This window comes from Diadema antillarum, unplaced genomic scaffold, assembly GCF_040938485.1.
Source record: "Diadema antillarum isolate AM-2024a unplaced genomic scaffold, OU_Dant_1.0 seq00001427_RagTag, whole genome shotgun sequence".
Taxonomy (NCBI): Eukaryota; Metazoa; Echinodermata; class Echinoidea; order Diadematoida; family Diadematidae; genus Diadema; species Diadema antillarum.
In genome coordinates, this window is record NW_027272179.1 from 197,501 (window position 1) to 223,874 (window position 26,374).

Genomic DNA, 26,374 nt, shown 5'->3' on the forward strand with positions numbered 1-26,374 from the left:
CATTACAATACCGCTTGCTTGCGAGTTCACCTGTGTATAATCTATGCATGCCTTCTTCTTTTGTTCTGCTTCCTTGAGCCCCAACTCATGCATTCTTATGGTGACTCTGCCATGTCATCATCCTTGTTCATTGCAATATGTTCTAAATTTTGAAAATATTCTTATTCTTCATCCCAACTATCACAAATTCTGAAGCTCTGTCCTCAGCATAACTAATTTACAGTTGTTCAAATGTAAAAATCTGAAAATCACCCGGAGGTCTCCTTTAATTAATGAGTCAAACGTGCACGACTTTCACACACATACTTATGGCCAGGATATGAATGTGGGAAGCAGATGGTTAAGCAAAAAAGAAATAAAAACCAAGAAATGCTGCAATGTCTATACTGAAACATGCTAAAAAAAGATCTAGGAAGAAATATGAAAGAGTCGAGTTTTGGGAAAAAAAGTTTCGTATCCACAAGGAAGTGAAATTCTTTTTCCCTTCCACGTTGCACAATATTCACTGATCGCAGACATTAACCCCTTAAGGACGTGACCGTTTCAAAATGCCTTTGTCATGGCATGTAAAATGTCGCCAGTGGTAACATTAGGGTTAATGAACACGATCGTATAACGAGCGTGTCAAAGTAAACCTTGCGCATATCACCATAATGGAGTCATCAAAGCGCGCAACTTGTATTAGTGTTCGTTTCGTTTTATCTGCAGAGGCTTGCAGCTAATGCATGTTGCAATAATTGTAGTTACCACAATCACCACAACTGAGGTCCTGCATGTTGACCTAAAAGTCTGGCAGCCGATAAAGACATACACTGCTACCATGGTAACGGCAACTGTTGAAAATTTCTTCCTTGTCTGATGTTTTACACTTCATTCAACTTGGAGCCAACGTAATTTTCAAGCCTGTCGAAAAAAAGAAATACAGTTTTCCTTGTATACTTGCCATTAGACATACCACCCTCACATGCCATTCTATACTTTGTAGATAAAAGAATTCGATATAATATGAAAGTTGAATGTTGTGCATACATACAATTGTATTTCCCTTTCTGACCATTCCGAATTCCCACGTCCTTTCCTTCTTTGATTAATTTATAAAAAATGTTTGCTATACCGCATAATTATATCCTGGAATGATTTTGTCATAACGTGTACATAATATACGTGGAGATGTATCGTTCTGCAACCACATTATTCAGCATGCTAACTTCGAATGTACATTTTGGTGGGAATGCCAAATAGGCTCGTCGACGGTCTATCTCATGAGGAAGTACTACGTCATCCCTGCCGTGACATTTCAATTGGTTTTATGTCTACCCATAAGAGCAGTGATATAGCGGAACAAGTTTTTCCGAGGTCGTGGTCTCCTCCTAAATAAGTTTGTTTCTTTTTAAACTTCAGCTGTGGAATTCAAATGCCTCAGTCTCTTGATAGGCGGAAATTGCGACTCACCGCTGGCCAAAATCCTCTCTGGCGTGATGTCATTGTCGTTCTACAGTTTACTCAGCTTATATATTTTCACTTACAAACAATAGATATAATGTATTTTATGTGGTTCATACTATTATCTCTCTGTCTCAAAATGGGTATACGCATCATTACATTTGCGATCGGGGATCTCTCATTGTTTGTGCACTCACTTGAGAAGGTTCGATGTCAGTTCAGTCGTGTGGCGTCAGGTATATACTTTGGCAACTATACTTGTGGCTACAAAGTGAAACCTGGCATAACAACGTCATTAAAAAAACAAGTTATTATTGAATTTATTGAACCCGTGACTTCCTGGGCGCAGTTCTACATAGCCTGTTCTTTACTTCCAGTCTTTCAATCTTATCAGTTAGTGATTATACCTAAGATGAAAGGCTACTGGAAGTGACCTCGTTAATGTGATGACAAATGACGGGAATTTTTATCGTTGGAAAGGGAAATCATTGTTCCCAAATACTTTTCTTTCCTCACTATACCCATATACCGCCACCCCTTGGGATATGAAAGAAAAAACATTACTATACCAATAGTGACAGTTTAAAAATCGAAATTTACCTTGAAGAGAAAATCCCCCAAGTATACCCAATATCACTGCCTATAATGTGTGCAGTGTATACCCATACAAACCACGCTCATCTTTGTAGCCTTATGGAAATTGATATATGTAAAAAATATATGACACTCATATCAATAATGATGATATAGATAATAATGATAATATCATCATCATCACTATAATCATCGCAAGGAAATTGTACTTTCTTCAATCACGTTTCGAAAAGACGCATTCATTGGGAGGATGAGGTGTGAAAATACGAACTGTAGATAACTAAGTATAATGCTAGCAAGATAACGTTGTATCTTTTTTTTCTACCTTTTTTTTTCTCATCTTCCAACTCCTTTCCCCTCTTTCGTTCAACTGAAATGGGGTGAAGAATTACCCCCCCCCCCTTCACTCCCTCAATACATCGCAACAATGTACAGCATCAAGATGTAACTGACGAGGGCTCCCTAAAAGGGGCTACATTTATCACTTTGTACACTTCAACGTGTTGGACCACTCCTTGCTCTTTTCATACTTGACTTAAAATCAATGTAGAATCAACTGAAAATCAAACAAACAATAAATGGCAGGCAGTGAGTAAAATCGGACATGAGATAAAAAAAAAGGTTTCAGAGAAGTCAACATTGATCACAATAACACGTGAAAATAAGATGAATTAAAGATCACGTGGCCATGACCTTGAAATATCAAGGTTAATGTCAAAATTGAGGCATCACTAAAGTACGTTTAATGGAAAACTGCCATACTTCTTGCTCATCTTATTGTGTTATATAATTCATGCAAAATAGTTCTCCCACTACCACCGAGGGGAAATTTAGTCCACAGAGATTAGTCGGTTGCAAGGTTATAGTAACTAAATGCGGTTTACGACATATCCGTTGTATTCCGAATCCGTCCCACGCAGTTTGCCTGTGACATTGTCTGCTGATCAAAATAGACGCGATCTGTTTCTCCGTTCTGGCCCAGACTTTCGTGCTATGAGCGGGCGGAAGACCCGCTTAAAGGACAAATTCACTTTAAAGGAAACAAAAACCCGAAGAGCAATGTGGATTGAGTGAAAGCAGCAACATTAGTAAAACACATCAGGGAAAGTTTGAGGAAAATCAGACAATCGATGCAAAAGTTATTAATTTTTGAAGTGTGGTGTAGAAACGACTGGATAAGGAGAGTACTAGAGTTCATGCGGTCATGTCTGAACAACAATATAAAGAAAATATAAAAAGAATTTCACAAAAATTGATTTTTTAAATGAAAATTACACATTCCATCAACTTGATAGTGACATAATATGTTAAGAGTAGTAATAATCCCCCCCCCCCGCTTTTAGGGAAGTGCTCTTTCATTACGCTAGAAAAGTCAAGCATTTTGAATTTTCTATATATTGTTGTCAACACATGATGCCATAAACTCAAGTAGTCTCCTTATCAAGTGGTTCCAACACCAAAACTTTTATTATTCATACGATTGTCCGATTTTCCTTAAACTTTCACTGACGAGTTCTACTAATGTTGCTGCTTTCACTCAATCCACAATTCTCTGTGGGTTTTGGTTTCCTTTAATGTGCCGTATGCAAGTGTGGATTTAGTAAATGCAACAATATGATATAGAACACATCAGTGAAAGTGTAAGGAAAATCGGACAGTCGATTCACAAGTTAAGAATTTTTAAAGTTTCTGTGCTGTCGTCGCTGGATAGGGAGACTACAACACTTCATGATGGACAACATCAAAGAAAATATGAAGAAAATTCAACATGAAACTTATTTCCACTCTTCTATAGCATAATGAAAGAGCACTCGACTTACCCCTTCCAGAAAATCAGGGCGAACGGTATTATCCTTACTATTGTCATTAACAAGCTGATGGACTGTGTACTTTCCATTAAAAAAAAGAAAAGAAATTTGTGGAATTATCCTCGTATTTTTATACTGTTGTCCATAATGACGTCATGAACTGTATAGTAGTCTCCTTATCAGGCGATGACGGCATCGAAACTTTAAAGATTCATAACTTCTGAATCAATTATCAAATTTCCTCAAACTTTCAATCAGCGATGTGTTCTACTATATAATATTGGTGCTTTCACTCAATCCACATTTTCACTTGGGTTTGGGTTTCCTGTAAGGAGAGAGGAAAAAAAAAATGAACCATGGAACTACAAGCAGCTCTTATAATGGTTGAAGGTTGCACTTTTAAAGAGATATGCTCTGTCCTGACTTTCGCTGAACATAACCGCCATGTTGCAACCCGACACTACCGTGAATACAAGCATGATCATTACTTCAGCCATCACTTGACCTTGTCTTCTTTACCGTTTAGTGTTTTGTTGCAGGTTGCTTTTCATACATCAGCGCTACATTTATAGTGATCTGCACATTTACGAATATGCATATAATGATTATGCATATACATGTATTACGAAGCCAGTTCGTAATTAGCTCATGTACACATTGGTACAAATGACCTTTCTTTTTTTTTTCTCAGTTGGTTAGGCACTTCATTCGTTTCCAAAGCGGCATAATACATAAGCTTGCCCAACGTAACAATTCATGGAATTCACATTCATATAAAGGATGAACTTGCGTTGAGATCAGGTGATGAGAATACTCCATCAGTTGACAATTTAGCAGGCATCCATTTCAATGTTTTCTGAATGCAATACAGCCAATTTCCTTTTACATTGAGAAATACCATTCTCGCTGTCAGGTGGATGTGCTGGCAAGCACCATTTAGATAAGGATCACATGAATAATCAGCGCATCACAGATGCTTATCTCAGTGAATTTACAAACCAAAATGACCTTTTTCTGCTCATGCGCAAAGTGGAATTACGAACTGGTCTACAACTGTCTAATACATGTATCAACGCAAGAGCACGTTCGCCTGAATTATATAAGTGATAACTATGATATTCTGTTACAGGATGCTCTCGTTCTGTGTAAGAAATACACGAACACGCGGAAAGTTTCATGCTACATAATTATAAAATACATACACCACAGCACGTTTACAATACATGTTATACCATACTTGTACCATGCGTGTGCTATCATCTTGTACCATAAACTGTATCATTAGCAATCTGTTAAATGCCAAAGGGCCTATAACACTATGAATATGGACAATAATAATAAACTTCAACTTCATCTAATATGACATTTGGAATCTACCAGCTCAATATCGATATGAACAAAGACTTTGATCAATAATAAAACATCAAAATTAGGGAGAGGATACAATATTCTCTAGGTTTCAAGTTCGATGATTCTCATGGCATACGGGGATCCTGTTGTTTACAGTAATGAGAGCTACACGCCGAGACATAACAAGTTACTTTGCAAATAAGACCCATCGACAAATGAATGAATGGATCAAATGGAGCGCAACAAAGCAAATATTGGAGAATTCAGATGAATCGTTCACCCTGTGTACAACATCCCAGTAAAAAAAAATAATAAAATGAAATAAAATAAAATAAAATAAGGAAAAAAAATCGTCCTTAGTTCTCCACGATGTCTGTTAATAGCGGGGAATAATTTTCCTTTCTTTCTCCCTCTCTCTCTCTCTCTCTTTAAGATGATTGATAACACTACTGAATGCACACATCGATATTTGACAGTATTTTGGCAGCATTTGGCACCAAAGCCGTGCAATAATCACGTTTATGAATACATTCCTCTCTAACACACAAACCTCTGTTTAAAGCGTTATTCGACCCACTTTGCTTGATTACAAGAATTCAGTGTTACCTTTGTAGTGGTCACATAAAGCAGATTAAAGGGGATGGCTAGTAACTGATCAGTGGGAATCAGTGGGAATGCTGAGGGATGAGTGTTCCAATCCTTGTGGGATTCATTTAAGAGTACATTATAATTTCTATTGTTGTGTGAAAATTGTTTGCTTCAGAATGGTCTCATATTCAAGTAATGTGCAGATTAATGTTTCCAGGTTAGCATGCTTGTGACAGTGACCAACATGCCTATAGAACCTTTTCTACTCATTTATGTAAGCAAAGTTGAACTTACGGACTGACTGCCAATCACTTTATCGCACTGTTATCACTATCCTTGTTTTAGTTTCAGTTATACATGTATATTAGGCCTGTAATATGTAGCCGAAACGACAAACTATACATGTACGAACAAAGAGGATGGGGGGGGGGGGGGGGGGGTGGTGGTTACATGAAATACGAGTGTAAACGGCGTCATGATAAAATATTGATTGTATAATAATATCATACAATCAATATTATGAAACTCGACATGACGTCTATCACAAATATTTTGTAAACGCCATGTGGTGTGTGGAGTATGCACTGTAGGCCTATACAAGGTACATGTGTGTGTGCGTGTGTAGATGTGTGCATATGTCTTACGCAAAATTACATAGAAATCAAATAAAGATTAATGGAAAACAAAAAAAAAAGTGTGAGCGCGTGAGTGTGTGTGTAGTAGACGGCTCTGGTGTAATGGAAAGAAGGGCGGACATGGTCCATGTAGGCCTATTTGCATTGGTGGGATGACCATGAGGCACAGTGGAAAAAAAAACACTTTGGGGGAAAAAGTGAAAAAAAAATCCATGGACTCATGAAACAATAACACCCGCCACTCCAATACGACCACGGGTCGACACGGGTAGTCGGACTAAGAGGAGATGTATAGGACCAGGGAGGTGCTAAATACGAGTAGCACCTCCCCGATAGGACCCTGTCAACGCATTTCCACTGCAGACACCAAATCGATAAAATCTGCATGTGAAAGAAACGCTGGGTTTGACATTACACGCATATGTATTATCATACAATAATTGTGTATATACATGTATACAGATGTAGATTATCTCGCGTATTATTAAAAGTCTGGACTAAAAACGAAACGCTCAAAGCACTGCAGTATACAATCATGGGGTGGTGGGTCATCTTCCCTCTTTGTACAACAAAATTACCCGTCCCTTACAGTGTTTTGTACACATGCAGTGCGTGGCGTCTCCCTTTCTACCTCCCCTGGTAAAAATAGGCTATACCCTCAGTGCGTGTACGCGCCACTACTCATCTTTTACACCTATACGTCCTTGATTACAGATTCAGTGAAGTTGAAGGTCAGATACGACTCAATGGTCCGAATGTTACCCTGCGACTTACCAACAACAAAGGCGCCACTGCGAGACGCATTCAACATTGACACAAAACCGCCGCCGCACCGTTTTCTGGGGCATCACGTGCAAGCGGCTTCCATGCAACGCCATGATTGTTGTTCCGTCTATTATAATGTAGGCGACAATGAAGACGTCACTTTATGAACACACGCTGCATGACGAGCGAAAGACGCCAAACGCATTCATAAGAAATACTCAAACTTGACTAAATACACACACACAAACACAAACACACAAACACATAATGTAATTTTTAAAACAAAGAGGAATACACTATATCACTGATGGTCGTTCAAGACGTCATCCATTTTCTGTACAAGGATTTTCGGTTGGTTTTTTTTTTAAAATCCCCTCCCCCAAAATTAATGTCTAGGCTCATAATCATACTATTCTGCAGTTTTAGTGACCCAACAATGACTTTCATAATAAATATGGGGGAATTCCTGACCAGTCAAAGGTTACTAACAAAACAAAAAATCCATTAAAATTGCATAAGCACAAAGGTGAAATTGATCAAATAATATCGGATGAAACTTATAAAAAGCTTCGAAATTGAAAGTTTCGCTGTTAATTTTTTCAGGAAATGTTTCTTGAACAGTGACTATGAATAATTTGTTCCAATGAGTGAAATATAATGACTATGTGATCGTCTCACAATGCATTTGCCGAATAGTCTATACACAAAATCTTGAAAATTCAATTGTTTGTTTTTCTTTTTTTTTTCTCATTTACAATTATGGCGCAGGCTCAAATCCCAATACAGTGTATATATTATATATACAAATATATATATATATATTATGTCCAACTTTAAAAGGGAGAAGATACATGTACTAGCGGCACGATCCGCTCTATGACTGTTCAAGACTATTCTAAAGTGATTTACACGCGAGAACCTATCGGACAGTTGGCTATGACGTTTTTGCCACATATTATGTTGCTCTAATCTTGACCGATATTAAACTATTACACATGAAACCTTGCAAAGGCGCGAAAGCTCCTTTTTTTTTAAATATGCAGAATCATTAAAAAAAAACACATAAAAACTTAACGAATGCGTGGACTGGATTTCCACTTTAAAGGCATCCGTCTTCATTTACACGAAATCAATGATCATGGTGATACTGTATGCACTTCAGAGTACTCAGCACAATCACAAGTTGTGGGGTTGTTCCGACGTTTGTGACCGTGTAAACCTTGGTAACCATGACAACCAATAACGATTGTGTATAGGTGTGAAATGCGATCACGGTATATAGAGTATACAAGTGGTGTTCATGCTGGTAAGGAGCGTTACTCGTGCAAATGCTGCTGGTGGAAATCGATAGTACTCGAACTTTAAAGGGGAATTCCAGGCCAGTTATTTACATAAAGAGTAAAATCTTTCAAGCCCAACAATTAAAATTTGATCAAAATCGGAGGGGATGGCAGCATACATGTATATAAATTCATTATTTGCATGCATACTCAGATCGACTGCTCGAGAACTGTTCCGTGAAAATTAGTGAAAATGTACATTTTAATTACACTGTAAAAACATCGGTGTTAGATTTAACACCACGGGTGTTAAATCTAACACCGAATAAACTTCAATAAAGGACCACACCCACAGGTGTTAAAAATGCACTGTGATGGTGTTGAAAAGTGTTCACCTGACACTTCGTGGTGTTAATTTGACACTGTATCTGGTGTTATTTTGACACTGTACTGGTGTTAATTCAAAAATGACACCACATGGTGTTGATTTGATATTTGCTGGTGTTAATATCAATGGTTTAACACCCGTCCAGCTTCAATAAGGGACCACACCAGCTGGTGTTACTTTGGTGTAAATTTATTTTCACATTTTTTCAAAAATCTAGTATTTTAATGTAAAATTCTTGATCGTCTTGTTTAAATTAAAAATCAACAAGAAGTGCAGTTACTAAGAAACTCTTCAAAAAACAGTTTAAAATTTGGAAATGACACCCGTAGGTGTTAATTTAACACCATAAATGAGCACCGAAAATTTAACACCAGCTCGGTGTTCACTATTTAACACCGGACTTTTTGCAGTGTACTTCCTTAAAATTCGTCCGATTTTGATCAAACTTCAACTGATGTGCTTGAAAGTTCGGATCTTTTTAGACTACATGTAACTTCACTTTGTCCTGAATTTCCCCTTCAAAGAGAGACACATTCTTACATTTGTACTCTCTAAAAAAAATCGAGTGAAAATTTTCACTCTAAAAAGAGTGAATACAAAAAAGAGTGAATTTCGAGTGAAATTGGAGTGAATTTTGAGTGAAAATGCTCATTTTCACTCATTTTGGAGTGACGTCAGGGATCACTCGAAGATTTTGGAGTGATCCCTGACGTCACTGAAAAATGAGTGAAAATGAACATTTTCACTCAAAATTCACTCCAATTTCACTCGAAATTCACTCTTTTTTGTATTCACTCTTTTAAGAGTGAAAATTTTCACTCGATTTTTTTTAGAGAGTACATTGCTGAGAGTTTCACTCACTGATCTTTCTCTATCTCTTTCCCCCTCTTTCTATCACAAACACATACACACACATATACAGTTGTATTATATTTGGATAGTATCCTGTAAAGGTAACATGAATTCACTGTATAACGACGTACACATGGATGAACAAACACACGTAGCATACAAGCATAATGACACACACCCCCACATACGAAATCAAAATGTACGCGGTCGCTATGGAGCAAATATCAATAACAAATATCAACATTCTCAATGAACCGTTTTGATATACAAAGGGTACAGTTCATTGAAAAATGCTCGTGCCTCGTGGGAATTATTATTATGGTGAGTCACAATCTGTCACCCTTTTCAGGCATTTAACGATATTTTTTTTCTTTTCAATATATTTCACCCCTTAGTTCTTCATTTTCGGATAGCAGGGACACTAATCTCATACAAACACTATATAGATATAGCTATCATTGTTATTACTGGAAACATCCCAAACAGTATTCATAAAGCCCTCACTGAATAGAACCGAATATTGATACTACCTGTACATGTATTAATGATCAGTGATGATTGTGGAACGCAGACAACACAGACGTTGCGCTTCTAGTTAATTAGTTAAAGAAGATTTTAGAACAGTTATCTGACTATATAATTTATGCCATTCCTGGCAATGTTTAACATCGTGATCTTCCTTGCAAGGCCGCTGTAACTGCTCCAACCCACACTGACGTACATGGCGGATTTATAGGAAATATGAGCACATATTTATAATCTTCATTATAACAGGAACTGTGTACCTGCATAATTCAACGCAAATTTCCAAACTATATACTAGTAGTCTGCGGCTCCATACTTTAATAGTGAATGCATGGGGCACCGACAAACTGATAATGAACATAGAAAAATTATACTACTGCTGTACGCATTCACCTTCTCACAACTTGCTTTCGGAAAATACGGCTGTGCGTAACGTGGATCTATGTCATCATAAATATGTTTCAAAATACTTCCGGTTTTGCAAAGGGGAAATCTGACTTGCTGTATTGCCGTAAGTCTTTCCCTTGTTTCGTCATTGTTGTTATTCAAGATTCATGGTTCGCCTCGCCTTTGAGAACAGGGAAAAAAATGTTAAATCAGGGACGCGAGAAGAATGTTGAACATCACCGATATCATGGAGGAAGCTCGTCGATTGTTTATCCATTTTGTTGATAGTTGTTTTGTTTACGATCATAGCAACTGCACGGTGAATCTTCTCCTGACAGAACATGCACGCGTCAACAGTCAGTGAACAATAACGAAAGGAGTGTGGGTGCTACATGTATTATACTTCTGATACAAATTCGCCCACACCTGGCAAGAAAAGAGACAAAGAACCTGAAAATCAAATCGCTCTACCATGAAGTTCCTTTGCCTTCTCCGTTTTTGTTTTTGCTTTTAATTCAACCGCCAATTCCCACACTATTCCGCCACAGAATCCCATACGAGTTGCTAGTCCTGATTCGCATTTTATTCCACAATGTTCAAGAAGGAAAAAAGAAACTTCGGAATAGACATACAGGTCGTAATACAGGTCTTATTACTTTATAAAATCTCGTTCAGTGTATAATGAATGCTCTTTCAGAATACCCCGATTTAGGGTTATCATAATAACGTTCTATTATGTTCCATATTCCGAAGGTTCGTTATTCCGAAATACACATTATCCCCACACCTAGATGTTCGTTGATTCGAAAATGAAACAGGATTCTTTAATAAGAACATTCTGTGGCGTCATTCAGAAGGTTCGTCATTTCAAAGTTGTATTTTTGTTAGTCTGAAAATGAAATAGGGGATCATTATTCCGAAGGTTCGTTCAATCGGAAATGAATCAAGGTTCGTTACTTCTGTACGTTTGATAGTCGGAAATGAAAAAAAAAAAGAAGGGTTCGTTAATTAAAACAAAAACGGAAAGAAGAAGAGGAGTAAGTGCGGACTAACGATCCTCCGGAACATCGAATCTTACATTCATGTATTTCGTTTTCGGATTTACGAAATTTTGGATTACGAACCTAGTTTCACGTTCGGATTATGCCAATCCTCCGGAATAGCGAACTCTAACCATACTCATATCCCCGCTTTCAAGTACCCATTTTCGCTGCCAGGCTGTGATAAACATCGTGGTTACGAAAGTTTCGTGTAAGGACCTACATAGGCTCTTCTAGGCCAGATTCCGGAGATGCGTTTGTAGTGCAATAAAGAAAATCATTCTGCAAGTTAATTGTTGGTTTATTCTTGAAGACGGAGGTCATGTTTGTCCCGTTAGCCTGATAAGACTGGAGATACAACAATGCCCAAAGAATCGACATGTCATTTGATTTGGCAGAAAAAATAAGAAGTAAGATATTTGTTCAAGAATCGAAAGTTTGTCCTCTTCAAGTGCATCCTGCCTAAAACTAAGCGAAGTCAAGAAATGCATCGAAATTTGAAACTTATAAATATACACGTTATTATACAGAGTTTTCAATAAAAACATGATTGTACTTATATCCACACTATCCTTCCACATGCACTTGAATGTAATGTAAACATCAACGGCAATTTCCCCCCCCCCAAAAAAAAAATAAAAAATAAAAAAAAAAAAAAAAAAAAAATCTTGTGTTTATCGGAGGGGGAATATTGAAAATAAGATAGGAAAAATTGACAAGCTGACAGAGAGTTTCACACATGCACACATGGACATTTTATATCCGGTTTCAAAGGGATCGTATGGTTTTGGTTGAGACCTTACTTCAGGTTTCTAACATGTTTTTTTTTGGGGGGGGGGGGGTGAGATAATGACAAATCTCTTATGAAATACGAAAGAGCATGTAATTCTCAAAGGAATTCAACGTTTATTTGATGAAAATTGGTTTTTAAATGGCTGAGATACTCAAAACAGGGCTGTAGAGCACCTTTATTACCGTCGCTTTGTTTTACTTTGTTTTTAGATGTCTCGGCCATTCCAAAACCGTTTTCTATCAAATAAACTTTGAATTTCTCCTGTAGAATGGTATGCTCTGTACTATTTCACAAGTGCATGGTTTCTTGGTATCTCACAAAAAGTCAAAAGCCCATAATCTCCTCATCTCCACCAATACTGTACCATCCCTTTGACCTTCTACCAGTCACACAATTAGTATATAATACTGAATAAAGAAAACTCGACTTTATGTTATTACACGTACACGTTTTCCACTACGCATGCGCAAAAGAATGTAATGCACATTCATAAGAGGTGAAAATGAAGGGGTCGAAAAGAAAACCATGATGGCTAAATACAAGGGGAAGATTTTCGTTTATTTTGTGATATATTGTATTAATTCCTATACTGTTTACTTTTTATTTACTACACAAATGTCAGTGTTCCGAAATGTATATTTCAGTCATTGTGTATAATTACAATGAAATATATTGCTTTAATTGAGAATGGAGTCATCTTTTTACGTAAGATTTCTTTCACATCTGTTTATTGTATTCTTTGATGTAATTATGCTAAATATTTTGTATGGGCCTACTTGTTATTTGTTTTCTTTACATTGTACATTCACGTGGAATGCATACATCAATGTGCGAAATGGATATTCTAAGAAAAAGTATAGGCCTACGTGTTTTTACGTTGTTCATATCACCCCTAGTCACTGTCAATAAACCCTCCAATAAAATAACTGAGTAATTTTTTATCCCTCCTGAAATAGAGGTTGCCAAATTGCAAGAAAGTCGCTAAGTGCTCGAAGTAGGATCACACACAGTAAATGGGTTTGAAAACTCGCGACTAGCCATACTACCAAACATCCGGTGTTGGCCCCTATCATATTTATGCACAGTATACTATGTTCCTGCTACCCCGCAACATTACTTTGACTTTCTGACCGTAATGTAATACGAAGATCCTTATTATGAACGAAGAAAGGACCCCAACCAAATTACTATAGTTACTCCATCTCCGGTGTCTATTGGATAAAAAGATATAAAAGAAATGAGTATAATCTAAAATGAATACCACTGCGTTGAAACTAACACAGCGCGGAACCTACAAAAGCTACTCCCATAATAGACAGAACTTATGTCCCATTATTCTCATCAATAAGTAATGTTGTAAAAACAAACAAACAATACAGTGATTGATCTAGACAGCGATTCCTTTGATAGTCGTCGAAAATGAATTCGGACGACGAGAGATGGAGAGGGAGTGATTGAAAGAAAGCAAGACATCGAGGGAAAAACGGCGAAATAAAATCAATCTATATTATACATATAAAGTCTATGGTATTACGCTCACACTTTTCCGTACATTGTGTTATGGTGGAGCAATGAATGGAGTTGTATACTATATAGTATGTGGGCGAGTCACGCCGTCGACAAAAGACCGTTATTTCTTTGTTTAAAGAGTAGCGTCAAATACAGATAAGAATCAATTGAAGAAAGTGAGCGGAAGCGGTTTGAATAGTCAGGCCTCCTTGCCTCGGAATGTTGCGTCATCGCAGATACACATTGTGCAGTATCACATCCTTGTTCGCAGTCTGTATGTGTTCTCGGTGATGGTTCTTCAAATATCAAATCCTTCATTTATCTTGGGATGCTCTTCATCCTTAGTGCAGAACATTTTAAGTAATTCCGATCCCTGAGGCTGCGTTCACATAGAAGTATTCGGTATTCGGTATTCGGTATTCGGTATTCGCTATTCGGTATTCGGGCACCGAATACACCGCCACCCGCACCGTAAACTCACCGTATCCCATGCAGTGAGGATTTCTTCCTCCTACATCCCAGCAAATCTTATTAACAATTTCTAAACTGCATCAGAATGTCAGTCTACATGCTTATTTTTTGCTAAAGGGTAAATCCAGACCAAAAGTGTCATTATTTCATAAACGAGAGACGGTATACGCTGCAAGAAAATCGAACAAGCTCGATTCCCACTTTGCTATACTTTTCGCAGCTATTCGGTACTTTCGAATAGTGCCCTCTTATGTGAACCGGTGTGAGGAAATCCTATCGTTCGATTCAAGCTATTCGCGTGCCCTCGAAAAACGAGCCCGAATACCCGAATAGTATACTTCTATGTGAACGCAGCCTAAACGCCTCATACGTGATACACGGAAACTGTTGCTTCACACGGGGTGATCTGACTCAGTCGGCAGCGCGTCCGCCTCCGGATCCAAAGGACCGTCCCGGGTTCGATTCCCGAGTCCTCCTCCCCGCGGCCTAACTGAGCAATGTAGTGTGTAATCATACCATCCCCTTATCGTAAGTTAGTAAGCAATAATAGTAAGAATAAGATATAGTAAGAGACTAAAAAAACTCTGTCCTTTAAGATAGGACATCAAAATGGAGGTCCCGTTTATGAGAGAGTCACAACGCATTGACATAAAGATCCCACTTCATTCACAATTCATCGCAAAAAACAGGGTGCATAACCTGGAACGGGTGAAGTGGTTTCGCCCTCATACCAGGGACGTCCACCTCCCTGCCTCTCTCTGCTCACACCCAACTGGACACCATGAAAGACCAGGGAGGGCGAGACTCCAGCTAGGGCAGCTGAATATTTCCTTCTTTCAGAGTGATTGAAAAGGGAAACAAACAAACATACGTGAGACAATCACAAAACAATCATGAAACGAAATCCCAAGTGATTTTATATCTATTGCATTCGCAGGCCACTTTGCTACATGGAGGGTCACAACGGGTCAACCTGTCATGCGTCAGCGCTCCCTCTACGCCCACGCTCTTTCCGGCGCGATTTCGGGGAAACCAGACAATACACAAAGAGAGAGAAGCCCCTGACAAGCTCACGAAGAAAGCTCTGTCGACCAGTTCAACTGTGTCACATTTACTGACTCCAGGAGACACTTACTGTATAGCAGGGAGAACTTCTGTTTTCTGTTGAAAGCATACGCAGAGGTCAGAGGACAACTATCATGTTCATTTCTGAGCGACTGAACAGAAGAGATCGAGGGCAATCTCACAGTTGTGAATACTATAAAATAAAAAGCATGACTTGCCTTCGATTCTAGTGATGGGAGCAAAACTTGCGTCTGCGTGCGCACAAACACACCACATAGTATACTAGTACTAGTACCGTGCGCCGTGTAGACAAAACAAGCACGATGAATCGAAGTCTGTAAAATTTTACTCAAAAGAGACCGAGATTAACACGCGGAATGGAGTAAATCCTCGGGAGGGTTATTTTCTTTTATTCTGTCATGCAAGCGCTCTGAAAAGTCTCATTATACGCTCAAAACGAAAGAGTATCGTAAAAAAGACGATTACCCACTTTAGCGTCGGCAGATGATAACAAATGGTGTAACGAGGCGCAGCTAGGTTGGTAGACGAGATTCACCCGCAGTAACTGCCAGCATTATCTCTCAACATTATTTACTATATGCTGCTGATAATCTTTAATCAATTCGCTGTTCTGTGACCCCGCGTCGCGACTTCTGCAAAAATTCTGGTTAAAGGTATACTGTTTACCATTGGGAGCGGTGATAACAAAAAATGTTTAAGGTATCACATTTTGATGCATTGTGCAGGTCAGCTGTATCACAAAACATCCTACCATACGTAAAGATTTCGCAATAAAGCCTAAAGTAATATAAGGAGATATCACTTACTTTATTTTCAGTAAACCATAACTGTAGACGGTTTAGTCTAGAAACAATTTTATTATAACTATTGTTCACATTTTGTAGCATATTTAAAAATATTTAAGATTGAATAAAAAAAATTGATCAGAAATTTTACATTGGTTGCTTCTATCCCTAACTCACATTTTAGAACTATTTTGAATCACCAAAGCTGGGCCTTTGTTTCATCTGCAAATGGTAATAATAACTTTAAAGTGATGGGAGACATACAAAGTCTACCATACAATACATTGATCACGCCCAACCAGAAAGAAAAACGACAATTTCAAAGGGGGGAGGGGAGACACAGCACACTATAGACAGCGACTCAGACGAGCATATTTTACAACAGTATACGGTATGGAGGTGGGGGCTTAATAAAAGATGCCCAGACAATCTCTATGCCTTTTCAATAGAAAAGGCAAAGATTACAACCGTTCTGCATGGTTATTCATAACACATGGACTGTAATTATGTTACTGTAGATGTACACAAAATATTAATATAATGCCTCATGAAAAGTGCTGAAGTTGTAGAAACTACAAGTAGCTGTAGTGAGTATATCATGTATTATAACATGTCTGGTTATATTGCTACAAAAAGAATTGTAGATGATGCCATACAGAGAATAAATCAATTCAAATCAAATCAAGAAGAAAGCAAAATGTGACACTTCGAATGCAATATCAATCGTACAGGGGATTATCACCTATCATTCATGGCCCGGAGAAGGGTGGGGGGGGGGGGGGGCTATGTGGGAGCTTCTGGGCTACTCGACTCAATTTAAAGAGTCAAAACAAAAACGAAATGCGACGAAACAAACAAGGAAAATCCGCTCATAGGTCCGAATACACAGAAGAGTGAAAATCTAACGCAAATATAAGGGCAAGCCCTCCTCACACAAGATTCTTCATAACAATCTATTGCAGTCATTATAGGCCATTCATTTTCTCTGTACAATAACAATAATCGGTTTTACGTTTCGTACGTTTTACATCAGTGGGCGTTTGTATAGTGAGGTTAATATTTGTTGAGTTAATGTTTGGATACCTTACATATTTTGCTCAGTATATATCCATTGTTATTCTAATTCCCTCTTCTGGAATGCAAATGATTGAGCTGAATAACAGTAATGTTCGCATTTCTTACGACCTCCTCCGAGTCAACAAACTTTCGTTTATACCCTGCAAAAAGCAAAAGAAAAGAAAACAAAAACACAAGCCGGAAACGCAATTAAAACGCGATAACGGCTATTTTCCAAGCGATCGATATCCACTATTTGGTTTCCACATCACTCTATCTGTATAACCGGCGACCGCATCTGAATTTCGATACATGTTCAAATTCAGGTTTCCCTATCACGGGCGACGGTTGTACTTACTGTATATATACATTCTTTTTTTTCATGCGTCGCATCCAAACTTAGTCGTAGTTCCTGTTCTGCTGTATATTGCTTAATCTTATCTGTATCGTTATTACACACTGATGTGTGCTCATCCCGACCAAAGTTCCTATTTCTGGTGAGTGAAGTGTGGCCTTTCAGGCACGATAGCTTCCAACAAGCACGCAATTACACCAAACAGAAGAAGGAATCGACAGCGGGCTATTCAAAGTGCAATACTCATATCTTTCAGTCGAATATGATAATCGATAAGAATATCAAACACAATGATATCAGAATGTTTGTATATTTCATAAAATTGCTCAAGGAATAAGAAAGCTGTGATTTGATATATTTTTTTTCGTCGTCACTTCCTATAAGCATTGGACGACATAATGGTATCTTTATCAACTACATAGGCCTACTCAAGCATACAAAGTAGATGCAGGATTTTACATCATGACCTTAGACAGGCTATACAATCGTACGTATGCTACTTTCCAATTGGATTGTGTACACGATACACATAATCCAAGTCTTTCGTTGACGATTTCGCAAAATTACTGCAAACTCCTAAACAAATCATAAAACAAGCATGATTATAATCGCCAGAATAAAAAAGGATCGCGGTTCGATATAGGCCATTACAAAGTGCATGCGCGTTCAGTTCAACGTTCGGCACCCAGGCAACATGCCATTCCCGGATTGTTATTCCCGGGATCTTTCGCGTCATTGGTGCAAAGTTTTGAGGACGTCACCAAGAAGAAGTTTGCAAAGTTTCCGTCCCTAAGACGATACGAGATTACAGGTTCCATCAACACGTTATCAAAATTACTATTCATTTGACTTCGAGAGTATATAGGCCTACTTCTGGATGAATGCAGTGCATGCGGATCTACTCATCTATCGATTGTTTTTAAGTCTGTTTGGATTTTTTTTCTTACTATTATACTTATACAAAGGACATCGATACACTTATAATCGTAAGTTACTGCACGAGCCTAAAGTTTCGTATAATGTATTTGTGACAATATTTCACAGAAAATTTGTTTTCACGAATGCTTTGCTTCGATCTCCTAAATCCCACATTGCACGGAATATGATGTTACTTCTCGAAAAAGAAACCAATCAAAATCATTCATAACTGACTCTCTTGAAAGAAACAAATCGGTACTTGAGCAAAAGAAGAAAAAGAAAAGAACATTGCTGCATGTTTTATGATTCTGACCCCCCCCCCGAAAAAAAAACAACAACAACAACAAACAAAAACCAGAATCAATAATAAAACAAAAATATTATGAAAACAGTAGGATGTATGCATTGGCAGAATCAATATTAGTCGATTTAAAAACAAAACAAAACAAAACAAAACAAAAATACTACACTCAGCACCTAGACATATAAGGATTAAATACGTACAGTTAAAAAAAAAAACAGTCTCGTACTTACTATATTCCCTGTTCTGTACACCTTTTGTGTGTGTGTGTGTGCGTGTGCGTGTGTGTGTGTGTGTGTGAATGCGCGGTCATGGGCATTTTTTTTTCTTTCCCGCGTTATCAACAGTGAGAAAATAGCAACAAACATTTTCTCCTCCGGATACCCTTTGGACTCATACTGAGCAAAGGTCAAGAGCATGTGAGGGTAATATACTCCACATTCGTACCTGGCACATAATGGGAGAACATGATGAAAAGGGCGACGTTCTGTGACGGGTAAGATGCTACAGATGAAGGCAGCAGTATAATCACACGCCGACATTTTAATCGATTAGTATAATAATACACGGGCGAGAAGCGCGTGCTTTTCTTTTCGAGTACAGGTGGTGTTCTGTGTAGTACATAATAATGTCCCATGGTGCACTGAGGAACACACAACCTACATTATATAAACTGTAAGAGCGTAAAATAGTCACAATCGATAATCACCAGTTGCAAAGGTGATTGAACTGTTTTCTTAAACATATTTGTACGCCTCATTATATTACTATGAAACTATAGGGCGGTACTGTTTACCATTGGGAGTAGTGATTTTAAAAATGTTCGAGTTATCCACATTTTGGTGCATTATGTGTAAGTCAGTTGTATCACAAATCATCCTAAAAGATAAAAAAATCGCAATAAACAATATATTAAAGGAGATATAGCACTATACATTTCTCGATAAACCATAACTGTATACGATTTATTCTATGAACGATTTTGTTATAACTATTGTTTACATTTTGTATACCTAACAATGCTTTACATTGATTACATTAATGTTGTTTCTATCCGTAACTCACATTACAGAACTAAGCATGTATATTTCAGCACTAAAGCTGGGCTCTTGTTTTATCTGCAAATAGCAAATAATACATTGTGACTAAGGAACTGTACAAGTGATCGATGCTAATGTTGATATAAATGAACTAATGTGATATATTATGTATAACTGTACACATACAATATACTGTATGGCTGCAATCACGCTTTCCGCTGCGTGAGAAAAGTTTTTTAAAAAATGGAAAAATGATACAAAAAATAGTAGAAATAGTAAAAAAAAAATCAGTCAAGGTACATTGTACAATGTACATGTATAAAGCATACATAAATGTACTTGGCATTTCGAGAGAGCTATAGTACAGGGTAAGTTAAATACACAAGCAAGACCAGTCATTTCCTGGCTGTTTCTTACCCCTGTCAATGTAGATTTAGATAGTTGACAAACATGCAAATAATATATATTTTATGCAAGCATGCAAATATCAAGTTTCAATAGATCCTTTCACATCTTTGACTGAAAGCCAATTTCCTGCGGGACGTGCCCATTATTCGACATAAAAAAATAACTGGCATAAATGTAGTCAAATAGACGCCAATTTCTGGCAAAAAGCACACACACGCAGTCGCGCAGACCATGTTCAGGCAAGCGTCAATGAAAGTTATTTTCAGTTTGGCAGCGTGGGTGGCGTCACCGCAATACGGATCACCGAAGAACTTTACTGTCAGTAACGGAAACCTACGATCTGAGCCAAACCAACGCACTCCGGTGAGATCACGTGGGTGAAGTTAACCTATATATCATCCCTTGTGACTGTTTGTATTATATATACGCGAAATAATATTGGATGGTTTGATTTGATTCTTTCGGTCAAAAAGTCAGCTCTATAGTCTCGACAAAGATGAGTCACATGTTCATATGCCACGTATACGATACTTCCTACAAAAACAGACCCGTTCTATAATCATTACAAACAGATAGAAGGCTATAAAAGATATTTAAACAAACAAAGCTTTCACGATTAGAGTTGTACTCTATTTTTCAGAGGAGATTGACAGTTAATGTCAAGATTGCGGCTAAAAAGACCTTTCATAGAGTAAATAGTTGCTTCCCGCGTTTACTATAATTTTACGAGTAATTCCGACTTCGTTTCAGATGTTATATTGCAGAATACACTCGCTGCAGATGTGAACATTAAAAAGCGTAATACAGATATGTACATACAGTACAACTCTTCCCCCTCTACACTGTAAAAACATCGGTGTTAATTTTAACACCATGGGTGTTAAATTTTAAACCGATCAAACTTCAATAGAGGACCACACCCACAGGTGTAGAAAATGTATTGTGATGGTGTTAAAAAGTGTTCGCCTGGCACTTCGTGGTGTTAATTTGACACTGTGGCTGGTGATATTTTTGACACTGCGCTAGAGTTAATTCAATAATGACACCGCACGGTGTTGACCTGATATTGGTGGTGTTAATTTCGATGGTATAACACCCGTCCAGCTTCTATAGGGGACCACACCAACTGGTGTTACTGTGGTGTAAATGTATTTACAGATTTTTTCAAAAATCAAGTACTTTATCGGAAAATTCTTTATCGTCTTGTTGAAGTTCAAAATTAACAAGAAGTGCAGTAACTAAGAAACTACTCAAAAAACAATTTCAAATTTTGAAATGACACCCGGAGGTGTTAATCTAACACCATGAATGAGCACCGGAAATTTAACACCAGCTCGGTGTTTCATATTTAACACCGGACTTTTTGCAGTGTATCTATCATCAAACAGCATCTTCATTCAGACACTCATAAAGCTCTTACGTTGTAATATAGAAACGCATTACAGTATATCTATAATGAATATTATAGTGTGTAAACAATGACTTCACCCATGTCCTTTGATTTCTATGAATCCACTGCAGAGTGTTTTTGTGTGTGTGTGTGTGTGTTTGATAAAGTAACGACTGATAAAATAACTGTATTTGCACGCACTTTTATTCCAAGTATAACTTCAATGAAAAATATATTTCGCTTGACTAAATATAGAGTGCACGATGGACCGAGCTTTAATAGGATAAAGGGCATATTGCTCGGGCACTGGAAATGTATAATTCGTGGCATTACTGTGAACACACTGAATTCACGGCGGCCAATCTGTGAATACCAACGTGTACTGTGTTGTTATTAGAAATAGAAAAACGATATATATATATATATATATATAAAAGAGTAACACATCAAAAAAAGTCTTTAAACGGGAGAAATTGTATACAGCAAACGGAACTTGCTAAATGAAGCTTCAAGTATAAAATCAGCGAAATGCGATAAAATGTAGAAGCTATGACTATAGGACAAAACAATCAGTCATGACCAATAACCAAAATGTTCTATCAGAGGGAGGAGACTTGAATCATGAAACATTTTTGTTTTCGTTTCTCATAATATAATGTATAATCACATGTGGACATTAGAATGAGTTACTGGATACAGCGCATCCATAAGTTGTATTTCACTGACTGTTTACAGTCTCATCTTGCAGGGATGCACACATTAAATAAGTTTAGGTGAAGGAATGCACTTTAAACGTCAACTTCAGGTATCATCTTATTATATTTGTTCAAAGATGACTGTGGTTATCGTATTCTGTAGAGTGTATGCATTTTTTTCATGTATATAGTATTAAACTGTCGCGGGTGCATTTCGCTGTGAGGGATTATCGCATCCCTCAAGTTTCGATAATAATAATAATAACAATAATAATAATACTAGTAATAATAATAATAATATATTTTTGTTTAGTGCGTTGTTGCGACGTAAAAACGACACGAAAGTAAACAACTATAACATTATACAATATATTGTATCTGTACATTCATGGCAAGGAACATGGAGGTGTAACATGTAAACATGTAGGTCCTACATTCCTATAAGTTTGTGTCATCAGTTACCATATCAACTGTCAAGTTTGACATGGAATCTTTGACGGACAGTCAACTATAATAGAGTATACCAATTCAAAGTTCATCTTTTGTTGTCATTCAGTAATGGAGCGATGACTTTATACATCAACCTTTCATCAATCGAATTTGTTCGAGCTTGATTGGCGATAGTACGCGGAATACTTAACGACCAGCAAACTTTTATACAGTCATTTTTTTTTCTCCATCATTAGCACATGAACATTATTTTCCTTTCTATATACAGCTTCGCTGATTTTTATGTCGGCGCGACACTACAACTTCCTTTAACCTCCATCAATGCCATCTCTCAAAATCATGACTTTGTAATGTCACATAGCTTGATCGTTTGGGATAGCGCTGCATATCAGTGTATATATATTTTTGACATTAGAACGCCGGACAGCTGATGAAATCCAAAATAAAACAACTCTGGAAAACGTCAACCAAAGTGGTAAAGTACCAGAAAGTATGACGTCAGTGGTGATGTACGGCTGTACACATGCGCTATGCAGTGAGGCACGGTACCCGGTCGATCGGAAAGATAATGTACATGTTGTACATAACACAGAGCTGTACAGTATAATCTTATAGTCGATAATTATTACAGAAGAAAACACAACGCACCCCACCTCCCCCTGTATGTTAAAGTACGGTTTGGTTTTTAGCGTTGGACGACCGCAGATCGGAGTGATTATCAAAGCACTAAATTGATACAGTACATGACATGAGGAATTAATATGTCACTTCCTACTACAGCGATCGTTATCATAATCTACACATCATTTAACGCTCTGTTGATAAGCTGTGTATAATTTTGAACTTCCCCTTCTACAGATATGGAGCTTTTTATTAAAGCCTGAATGTTCAGCAACTATTATGTAGATGAGACCATCCCCTCACCAACGACTTCTTCTTCTTCTTCTTCTTCTTCTTCTTCTTCTTCTTCATCATCATCACCACCACCACCATCATCATCATCATCTCCTTCCTCCTCCTCCTCTTCTCGTTTTTCTTCTTCCCCAATCTCTGTCTATCCAACTTTCACGATCTCTCTTCCACAAAGTTCCATTCGATTTCAAAACTCTGAGAAGTATATACCTACTTCATACATAACATAAGAGAAATAGGAACTACATGTATAGGCCTACTAATCACTATAAACTCTTCGTTGATGCGGGCGTTAAGATCCCAGCGATGTGTATAATCATGGACCGTAGGTCCATGGTATAATGCACGCATGGTGGTGCATTGTTCACATCCCTCTAATGCGGATTACGATCGCAGTATCCAACGCGACACCTGATGATCTCTCTCCCCTATCAGTGATCATCTATTTCTAAGATGAGCACTGTTTGTGAACGAAAATCTCAAATAGTGTAAATAGTGTGGAGTTGTGAAATGCATTCTCATCCATTTTTTTTATTATTATTATCATTATTAATAAAGGGGTGGTAAAATAGTTTTGGTTGAGATGGGGGTTTAGATATAAACTTTCTGCGAGATAACCAGAAACTACTGATGAAAAAGAGTATACAATTTTAACAGAAATTCAAATTTATTTTATTATCATGAAAATCGGTTCTGAAATGGCTGATATCCAAAAACAAAGTAAAACAAAGTAGTCCTATTAAAGGTGGTTCCCACTTTTCATTAGGACCTTGGATATCTTAACAATTTCAATACCAATTTTCATCAAATAAACGTTGAATTTCTCTTAGAAATTGTACATGTGTACGCTCTTTCATACTTTATAAGAGGTTTCTTTATATTACAAATTCATGCATGAAAAAGTCGGAAACCTGAAGCCACATTATTTTCAACCAAAACTGTACTATTCCTTTAAAGTATTAGGTGGCCGTTCTATATTAGGGCTATAGAGGGACCTTTGGTTTTACCTTTATGCAGAAGATGGTATATACGATAAATCATGAACTCTGATAAATGATTATCTATTCTTGGTTATCTCTCGTGACAATTGACAGCGCCACTTGAAATACTGCAAAATGATAACTGAACGTGTAAATAATTCTTTTAACATAAAATTGTATAGGCCTATATACCAAAACTGCGCGCCGAGCAAAAGTAAAAAAAAAAAGAAGTGCTATCGAAAATTGAAAAAAAAAACGGGGTCATAAATCGTTCGCTCTGACAAACTTCAAACATTTTTATCATAGAGAAAAATACACACAATTTCAATGCAAACCGAGAGGTTGTGGTAAATACATTCCGGATACAGTAGACAAAGTATATTATGTACAAAATATACAGGCACAACAGCTCAACAGTGCAGCTAGTGAAGTAGGTGCCTGCCCGCAAAACTACAATGTATGTGTATCTACCCCAATAACAGAGCTACAGCTGTAAACCGGACGGGCAGTATGATTAGGCCTATGTGTCAGGTGCTTCTTAATTCAATATAGCTACTCTGAATCATGAATGATATAAACAAAATATAATTTTAAACCTATTGAGATTTTACGAACATAACAGCACGTTACCCATATTAAACAAAGCTACACATTACTATTACCGTCTCCAAAACTCAGTAAGAGATTTCAAAAAAAAAAAAAAAGTTTGCGATATAATGACGTCGATTCAATATTCTACGCCGGAGAAAATATACTTGCCGAACACACTGCTGCAATACGTAAGTTTTAGGAGATAGAAACAGAACAGTCGTATTGTGATACCTACCAGTTTCTTTCGGTGGTGCTTCGAGACTCCAGGTTCGCGCGAACGAGAGCTGCTGGTCTCCGAGCCGCTGCTATCGGACAATTCGCGTTTGAAGGCGGTCTCGTCTGCCGTGCTCAGGAGGTCCCCGTTTGCATGTTTTCCAAGTTCGATGTCGCCAGCCGTGGACGATACGGCCATAACCTGGGGCTTCATAGTTCTACAGGGCCAATAGTGCCCACACTGACCCGGATTCGGGTACTGGACAAGATATTATATCCAGAATAATACTCCGAGCAGTCCACCTTTTCAGCGTGTTCCTGTTGCATTCACATGATTTATGACTCTATAAGAGTGATATGTTGTTCTTATGACTAATAGCGGGTAGGTAGCACGTTGTATTTTATAATGTAGTGTGCGTATCGCCTAGCGTATCGCTGTGCACGCACGCAACGTGCTATAGCTAAACACTGAAAGCTCGACGATATAACACCGATGTATTGACAATCGTTGGAAGTACATGGAGTTCGACCGAGTACGCTGGAGCGCTATGATTTCTATTCATGCGTTTCCTTGCTTTGTTGCGTGCCTACACGAGGTTAACGCGTATCCGGGACTTTGCACCATCCAATATCCGCATTCAATGCACGCTACCTACACTGCTTACTGGAGTGTGAGACCACCCCCACCCCCCCCCCCCCTCGCAATCATTATCGTCTGCTCCTGCTCTAGTGTATTGATACGAATTCTACAGAGCCGGGGATTACG

At 37.8% G+C, this 26,374-nt stretch overlaps 1 protein-coding gene across 1 annotated transcript in view; it reads right to left on the bottom strand.

The window, feature by feature from the left end:
- LOC139709359 (uncharacterized) overlaps positions 1-25,955 on the bottom strand; it is a 31,291-nt gene extending 5,336 nt beyond the window's left edge. The window contains exon 1 of the mRNA XM_071621317.1: positions 25,631-25,955. Within this exon, the coding sequence (XP_071477418.1) occupies positions 25,631-25,822 (192 nt within the window). The 5' untranslated portion in view covers positions 25,823-25,955. The remainder of the gene's footprint in view (positions 1-25,630) is intronic.
- Between the last annotated feature and the right edge of the window lie 419 nt (positions 25,956-26,374).